The 8,881-nt window shown below is 32.0% G+C and overlaps 1 protein-coding gene across 2 annotated transcripts in view; it reads left to right on the top strand.

Annotated features, from left to right (window-relative positions):
• Positions 1-8,881, top strand: part of LOC106680082 (lysine-specific demethylase 5) — a 64,095-nt gene that overhangs the window by 28,347 nt on the left and 26,867 nt on the right. For both annotated transcript variants that reach the window (XM_067047262.1, XM_067047258.1), the window contains exons 6-12: positions 2,243-2,369; positions 3,504-3,655; positions 4,444-4,590; positions 4,668-4,864; positions 5,259-5,413; positions 8,344-8,471; positions 8,551-8,745. In XM_067047262.1, the coding sequence (XP_066903363.1) occupies positions 2,243-2,369; positions 3,504-3,655; positions 4,444-4,590; positions 4,668-4,864; positions 5,259-5,413; positions 8,344-8,471; positions 8,551-8,745 (1,101 nt within the window). The remainder of the gene's footprint in view (positions 1-2,242; positions 2,370-3,503; positions 3,656-4,443; positions 4,591-4,667; positions 4,865-5,258; positions 5,414-8,343; positions 8,472-8,550; positions 8,746-8,881) is intronic.

Genomic DNA, 8,881 nt, shown 5'->3' with positions numbered 1-8,881 from the left:
TATTCATGGATAAAAAAATCCTTATTAAGTTTCCATTGTCTTCTTTAAAGCAGGTAATAATCTTCTAATGCTTGGTTTTAAGTCCTTTGAAGAATTGAAAGACAGATGAAAACAAAGAAAATTCGAATTGTAAAGATGAATTTAATTTATTAAAAAAAAAGATATTGTGCTTTTTTTTTATTCTATACAACAAAATCTAGATCACTTGAAATATTATGAAATATTAGAGACTTGAAGGATCACTTAGGAAGAGGAAGAAAAAATAGCTCTTCAATACTTATCAACAAGATTTTACATATTGAAGTAAAACTTTAAAGTAAAATATTTTGAATTTGAAACACCTCATTGAATGATGTTTGGAAATTAAGAATTTCCTTTAAGTATTATTTTTCCCCTAAAGATGTACCTTTTTCAAATAAATTAAAGATACAAGCATTTTATATTATTTTTATTTAATGTGTTTTATAGTTCTATTTAATAGTGTGTATTATGATAATTCTACAAATCTTGTAATATTCCTTATTTATGTATATGCGTAGTTATAAATTTTCAAACCTATTGCAAATTTAGTAATCTTAATATATTTTTGGAAACTTTTCTATTATCTTTAAATAATTATTCCTAAATTTTGTTTATATCTTAACATATATTTTATTTTGTCTGTTTATTGCATCGGAATATCTTCCCCGAAGCTATCTCTTATTTTTCAAGTTATGTAACTGTGAATTCGCCTTGACATAAAATGGTCTCTGGTAGAAATCAGCTTGCGATGCAACTTCAAAACAACTTAAAACAAGGACTGCATGTATATTTATATTTTTATCTAATTATAGTGCTGCATTCAATTATTTTATATTATGAGTGTGGAAGCCAATAGTATTTACATATGCATTTTATTTATAAATTACGAGGGTGGTTTGAAAAGTTCTCGGAATGTACTAGAAAGAAGTGTCTTACCTCGGTGGAACTGCTTTTATTTTTCAACATCTAGTCTCCCTGTAGGCTAATGCATTTGGTCCAGCGATGTTCCAATATCATGATCCCATCTCGAAAATGAGATTCCTCCAGGCCTGCTAAATACCTCTCCAATTCAGCTGTCAGTTCTTCCATTGTAGGAAATCTCCATCCACCTTGCAAAATTTGCAGCCTGGGGAAGAGATAAAAATCTGATGGTGCCAAATCAGGTGAATAAGGTGGATGTGGCAACAATTCGTACCTCAGTTCATGAAGTTTTGGCAATAGTACTTGTGTGCGGGTGGAGGTTGTCCTGATGAATGATGACTTTTTTCCTTGCCAAACCAGGCCTTTTTTCACATATCTTTTCTTGTAGTTGGTTTAAGAAGTTTTGCGTAGTATTGCCCTGTGTTTGGCCAGTAGGAAGATAATCTATCAGCAGAATGCCTTTTGCATCCCAGAAAACTGAGTCCATGACCTTTCCCGCCGAATATACTGTCTTTGCTTTCTTTGGTGGTGGTGACTTTGCATGTTTCCACTGCTTTGACTGCTGTTATGTCTCTGGGTTATAGTAGTGGACTCAAGTTGCATCTGTAGTCACAAACCAGTGCAAAAAATCCTGTTGGTTATGCTGAAAATGGGCCAGATTTTGTTCAGATATTTCCAATCTGGTGTGTTTATGGTCCAATGTCAAGACCCGCGGCACCAATCTTGCGGATAATTTTTTCATTCTCAATTCTTCAGTTAAAGTGTGATATACCTGTTCAGATGACATCTCTACAGCTTCAGCAATCTCACGCACTTTCAGTCGAAGATCCTCCATGACCTTTTTATGCACTTTTGCGATAAATTGGGGTCTTGCACTTTTTGGCCGTCCACTACGCAGATCATCATCTAAGCTCTCCCGACCAAATTTCGCTTTTCCACTTCCTTTAAACTCGCTGATCCACTTGGCAACAGTTGAATATGAAGGAGCAGAGTCCCCCAGTGTGTTCTGAAAGTCGGGATGAATTTCCTTTGCTTTCATAGCTTTCTTTACAAAGTACTTAATCACTGCTCAAATCTCAAGTTTTTTCCATAGTCACAAATCACTACAAATAAAACAACAAAGAGTCGTCACTGGCACTCACGCCACATGTTCACTCACAAAGGATGTGTGATTATTGTGCGGGGACCTCGTTGGTCTAACTCTGACATCTAGTGGTGATTCCAAGCACTTTTCAAACCACCCTCGTATGTTTCAGGTTATTACTGATCATCATACTAAACTTTGTTTTAATTGTTACAGCTGGCCAAATATATTTGTATTAACTGTCATAGAGGTGATATAGAGGAGTCAATGCTCTTGTGCGATGGTTGTGATGATAGTTATCATACTTTTTGCCTGATACCTCCTCTTAACCAGATACCTAAGGGTTAGTTTTATAATTTTAAACATAAGTTACTGTTTTGTGGCAAATATGTAGAAGCGTATTTAATGTAAATATGGTATTTATATTTTTGCTTCCTCACTACTGAAGGAAAAGAGACATTATATTTATGCAGGAAGTGAAAACAATTTTTATCCTCAAATTTAAATATTTCCACTTATATTTTACTTTTAGATATGAAAGAACAATTTAGCCCTTGTAATGTCTGTGTGTAGTTAAATCCATAGTCAGGCATGACATATGCTGCTGTTAATCTAATTTTGATACAATTTACAGAGATTGTGCTAGTTGGTCCCAAATCAATTTTATCCACTAGTTTCCCTTATGCAAAATCATTTTGTTCCAACTGCTCCAATAGAGTGTTAAAAGAATTCTTTCAAGTATGATCTTGGTCCAGAGTGAGCAAGCAGTACATCACCTTATGCATTATTAGCTTTCTTCTCCCTAAACCTTGATTTGTTATTTGATTAGCATTTTCTTTTGACATGTTCATATTCTCTGCTATCTCTCTAATCTTAGTTTGACTGTTGTTTAGCGCTTATTGGTGAACTTGAGTAACACTATTGTCACTGGTTTACACTCATCACTGGTATCACCCAAGCTGGTATAGAAACACTGAATTACAGAGTCCCCATGTATTGTGTTAAACTTTTCTTTAATTTGCATAGGCATCTTGCCTTTCAAAAACTAATATAAAATGATTGTTTAATACTCTATTTTCTTGCACATCTCACAAAAACACATCAAACAACAACTGCATATATGAAATGGTTGAAATTTTGGTGAGTACCTTTCAAACGATGAGGGAACATTACCAAATATTTGTTAATGAGGGAGTCCCTGGCATATTTATGATGAGGTTAAAATCTTTTTTTTTGTTGAACCCTCATAGATTTTTATTATATAAAACATATTACTTTAATAAGCTGTATACATTTTCTTCAATATTGTTCTTAGTCCTGAAATGACAACCTCAACTAAATAAATAAAAAAGCAAGTTTGCCTAACATGCTTATTTAATATATGAGTTTTAGTATGTGTGTGAAATTTGTTTTATTAATCGGAACATTAGGTTAGAATTTGTTTTGTTAAAATACTTAAATATCATTTATTTTCAAGGTGACTGGAGGTGCCCAAAGTGTCTTGCCAAAGAGGTCAGCAAGCCTGTGGAAGCTTTTGGGTTTACTCAAGCACAGAGGGAGTATACTTTACAAGAGTTTGGAGAAATGGCTGATAAATTTAAAACCAAATACTTTTCAATGCCAGTTCATGTAAGTTTTAATATGATGGCTATATAATGTTTTACATACAGTTAGGTTATTTTTGGTACCAAAATAAAAATCTTAGATCAAAGCTAATTGCCATTTTATTAATCTTTTTTTTTAATTCTAACAGTAAGACTTAAATTTTTATGATAACTTATATTATTCAATTCAAGCTTTTGCTATTATTTTATCAGCTGTTCCATTTTATGTAATTGGTTACTTAAAATTTTCTTTGCAGACTAAGATTAGATCTGATAATAATACAACTCATATCACAAATTATTATGATAACAAGATGTGAAACCCTTTCTCACCTTGACTCATTTGAATCTTTTGCAAGTTATCCCTTATCTAAAAATCTCATCGGAATTGAATATATCTAACAAAGAATATTAGGTATTGGATTAATTCTAGTATTGTCTTCAGGTTTAATTATTGCCTGATTTGAGTATTGTAATCTGTAAAAGGCTAGGTCTTCATGTTCACATAGAATATGCTGGTCTTTTCTTTTCCTCTAAGCACTTATGACATGTGGAATCTTCCATTATTTTCATTTTCTTGAGTTGGTATCTTAAGATATGATGACCTGTAAGAAGAACTGCTATTGTTCTCAACTCATCCCTTGCAAGGTTTAAGTAAAATTTTGTATGTTTGACATATTTATGAAGAGTTTAGGTTGTTTCATACTAGGTTTTGTAACAAATACCCTTCTTTCATTATTATACCAAAGCCTTAACAAACGTTTAAAAAAAAAAATATTCAATCTAAATATTTTTTTTTATATTTGTATATAGTGCGTTCCTACAGAGGTTGTTGAAAAAGAATTTTGGAGGATCGTTTCAACTTTAGATGCTGATATTACTGTCGAATATGGAGCTGATCTTCATTCTGTAGATCATGGATCTGGCTTTCCCACTAAATATTCTATAAATATAACAGAGGTAACAATTCTTTCTTTCTATTTTTTTAATCAATTGATTTTTTTAATCAATTACTATAATGATATTGTGTGCCGTAGGACCCTGAATTCGAAAAATACATTGCATCCCCTTGGAATCTTAATAATTTACCTGTGTTACCAGGATCAGTATTCAGCTTTATTAATGCAGATATTTCAGGTATGAAAATACCTTGGATGTATGTTGGAATGTGTTTTGCTACATTTTGTTGGCATAATGAAGATCATTGGAGTTATTCAATTAATTATTTACATTGGTAAGTGATTCATTACAAAACTATTTAATGTTATAATAGATATTTTCTTAATTATTATTCCTTCTTTTTCTTTTTAATACTATGATATAATAGCTTCACCAGTTTGTTACTACAGACATTAATGTGTTAAATCAATCATTTTGTTATTATGTGCATTAGAACAATATTTTTCATTCAGAAAGATTCAGGATAAGAATATTCATGAAAGAATATGGTAAAGGTTTAGGAAGTAAATATATCTGTCCATCCATTTTCTTAAGATCCTTGCCTGCAGAAAAATCAATCTGGGTTTTTTACAACCAACTTGTAAATAAGCCATTGGCTTGGCTTTTAATTTAACCTTTAAAATTGATCTTTTAAACATGAGAGTTGCAATTTTTTTTTTTTTATATAGGGGAGAACCGAAGACATGGTATGGTGTACCAGGTGGACGTGCTGAAGATTTTGAAAAGGCCATGAAAAAAGCCGCTCCAGAACTTTTTGAAAATCAACCAGATTTGTTACATCAATTGACTACCATAATGAATCCTAATGTTTTAATGCAAGCTGGTAACTTTTTAGCTAAATGTTTTTTGAATAGTATAAATCACTATGATAATTGTAACTTTGAAAGTTACAATTGAAACAAATCAATCTGGTCTTAGTAGTAAGGTGGTTTAGGAATATATTTTAAGATTACTATTACCTGGTGGATAAACGCATCAAAGTCAGTATAAAGTAAGCAAACATTGGTAGGAGTATACTAATAAATTTTAGCCTAGCAGCCTGCTGGTATTAAAAAAAGTTTATTTTTAAAATTAATATTTTAATGGAATTTGTTATGTTATATTGTAGTTGTTTACCATATTGTTTAATTTGCATCAATTAAGCTTGGAATAATGTATCTTATTAATAATACCCTCTTAGGTTTCATTCCTGTTTATATAATTTTCTCACAGATTAAATTTAAATTATCGTTATTTTTTTTCCTTTATGTTGACTAAGACATCTGCATTACAGACAGTTTAAAAGAGTCTAACTGGTAAATTAGAAGACAAATATATGGAGGATCAAACTACCAAAAAATGTATTAATATATTTATTTGGTTATTGCCTCTAAACCTAAGGGTTATTGGCATATTGATAATTTATATCCTATTATAATATTTAATAATTATAAAAATAGTACACCAATTTACTATTTGAGTTTTATTTGACCGCACCCGGACAAAATTCCATTTATTATAATATTTTTTTTTTTTCAAAATCACCAATGAGGTCGTAGCAGACCCCTCTATCATCTGCTAGCTTACCTTCAATATTGCTCTTAATTCCCAAATTCCTAAGATTAAGGACAGTTTTGAGTATTCTAAAAGGACATAGTTGACAGTTTTCATAAGCCTCCAGTGTTCAAAGGTTGGGGCTCGAGTTCTCTCAGAAGATAACCATGAGAAAAGTCATAATGCTGTATTGATATTCTACAATGCATTACTTATTCTCTTCTGGAACTGTGACAACTTGTGTTCTATAAAGTTTAGGTTTGTTTAATCTCTCCGTGTTTTAACTCAGTTAAATTCCATTTTTCTTTTCATTTAGGATGTATTCTGTTCACTATAAGTTTTCCCGGTCATCTTTAGTTATAGTAAAGGTTTTCACCGTGTCCTTCATCTATATGAGCCGTATGAGCAACATGGTCAGCTCTCTCTTTTCCTCACCGTCTAATGGTCCTAAGGCTTCATATCTAGTTTGAATTTTGAGTGTGAATTGATTTCTAATTGAAGGAATTTTTTATTTCTTCAGATTAAAATTTTTGGAACTAAAACCTTTTTCATCTCTCTTCTTTATATTAAGTTTTTATTGAATTTTGTTTGAAAGTTTGAATCTTGATTGCTAATGATATAAGCTATTACTAGTAAACCCCCATGATAACCCATAAATGATCTGACCCAAATTATGCCCTACGATAGGATCTCTTATCAATTATCCTGTTTTGCCATCTACGTTGTACCTAGACAAAATTGATTTGATTTTGGGTTTGTGAATCTGGTGATGTCCAAATGTATTTTTGAATATCCTTATGTTTAAAATTATTAGATTTTTGCAATGACAAATTTTTTTAGTTGTATTCCAATATCAGTGATGCAAATTATCTTTACCGATTGTTGGATAATATACCTCTTCTCTAACAGCATTTGCATATGCATCTCCTAATATTGTTTTCATGCAATTTCGCAGTAATTTATTTTAAACCCGTCCAATTTGTCTTGTAATTTGCATTTAATCTCTTCATAGCTCTCTTTGGTTAGAGAATGAATGTTTATCAATCTGATTTTAGACCAGCATTCCTGAAATATTGCTACTAATATTCTATCACTGAAAAACTTAACATCCCTTAACTCAAACAGCAATATATTCCTAGTCAGAAACCCAATTCCTAAAAAATAATTACCACTCCCTCAGTACCAGTTAGTGTACTTCCCTTCCTGTATCAAGCCCTCCCTGGCCAGTGAAGCTATTAGAATATCGTAAATTGCATTCTTAACCTTATTTGTGACCAATTTTAACCCATCAGCTAATTCAAACTTCTTACGTTCCACGTTCCTGTACTTAAATCTATAATTTTCAACTTGTTCGACAAATAGTGAATGATTTAGAATAACAAAAAAATATTTTCAATTACATTAAATGATTATAAATGTATAAAAAATCACTAAACCAAAAGTGTCTTCGTGTAAAGTAGGCCAAGAAATATATTTTAAGCAAAAGCAATATAATCACAAAATAGTCATATTTTAGTGTCCTTAATAAAGACTGGTCAGTCAATACCTCATGATATGAAGGCACATAAATTATGATGGGCGTGACATGTGACTCGAAACAATCCGTCAGGAAGTCTCTACACACAACAATAAATACCAGTATAGTTGGCAAGAGACTACATGGGAGGCCAAAAATCAGATGGATAGACAGAGTCAACAATGATTCAAAAGAGCTGCAAATATTAATATAAATATTGGCATTTAATAACCAGTGAATAGATAGATACAGAGTAAAGGTGAAACATGATAATATAAAAAAAAATTTAAATTGTGTACAAGTTGTTTTTTCTCGGTTCCTAGGGCCTATTGGCAAGGACTATCAATCATATTTTTTGACCTAGGTTATTTTTTTTTTTTTTATTGGCGCAGCAGACCGTGGAGGTCTTAGGAAATACATCATGCGTTTCTTGATGTGGTTTTCATAGGGTGGGTCTGTCATTCCCAAGCCTATTTTTATTATGAGTATTGTATAGGTATAAACTTGAAAAAATCCCGGTTTGGCCCGGGGACTTGAAATCGCAATATATGGGTTGGCAGACAGGCGCGTTACCACCGTCAACCCCTTTGCCCTTGCCCCTTGTCTTAGTATCACCTAAAAAAGTTTCATTGAAATCGATAATCCATGCATAGCCTCCCGATGCTAGTTATAAAAGTATAAATTTACAATTTCACTGTTTATAGGTGTTCCTGTGTACCGAACGGATCAGCAAGCTGGAGAATTCATAGTAACATTTCCTAGAGCTTACCATGCAGGTTTTAATCAAGGGTATAATTTTGCCGAAGCTGTTAATTTTGCACCTGGAGATTGGGTTAGCTTTATTTTAATTTTGACAAATTACCATTTTACTTGTGTAGTTGCAATTTCTAATAGATATGTTTTATTTTCAGATTCAAATTGGTCGCGAATGTATTGGAAATTATTCTACTCTTCACAGATACTGTGTTTTTTCTCATGATGAATTAGTTTGTAGAATGGCTAATGACTGTGAAAATATTGATCCAAAACTAGCTGCCGCTGCCTATAAAGATATGATAAACATGGCTGAAACAGAAAAAAATCTAAGACATATTGTTCGTAGTTGGGTAAGTTCGAAAGAAACTGTACAATAATTTTACTCTTAACAATAGATTTTATGAATGTTTGTTTATTAGTTTTGAAAGGGCGTTTAACAGCCTGGTCATCAACGCCCGTTGGTTGTTGGCTTTGGTAAGGCCTAGT

This window comes from Halyomorpha halys, unplaced genomic scaffold (assembly GCF_000696795.3).
Source record: "Halyomorpha halys isolate HHAL.00 unplaced genomic scaffold, Hhal_1.1 Scaffold241.1, whole genome shotgun sequence".
In the NCBI taxonomy this organism is placed as follows: domain Eukaryota; kingdom Metazoa; phylum Arthropoda; class Insecta; order Hemiptera; family Pentatomidae; genus Halyomorpha; species Halyomorpha halys.
This window is presented reverse-complemented; position numbering and strand designations above follow the sequence as displayed.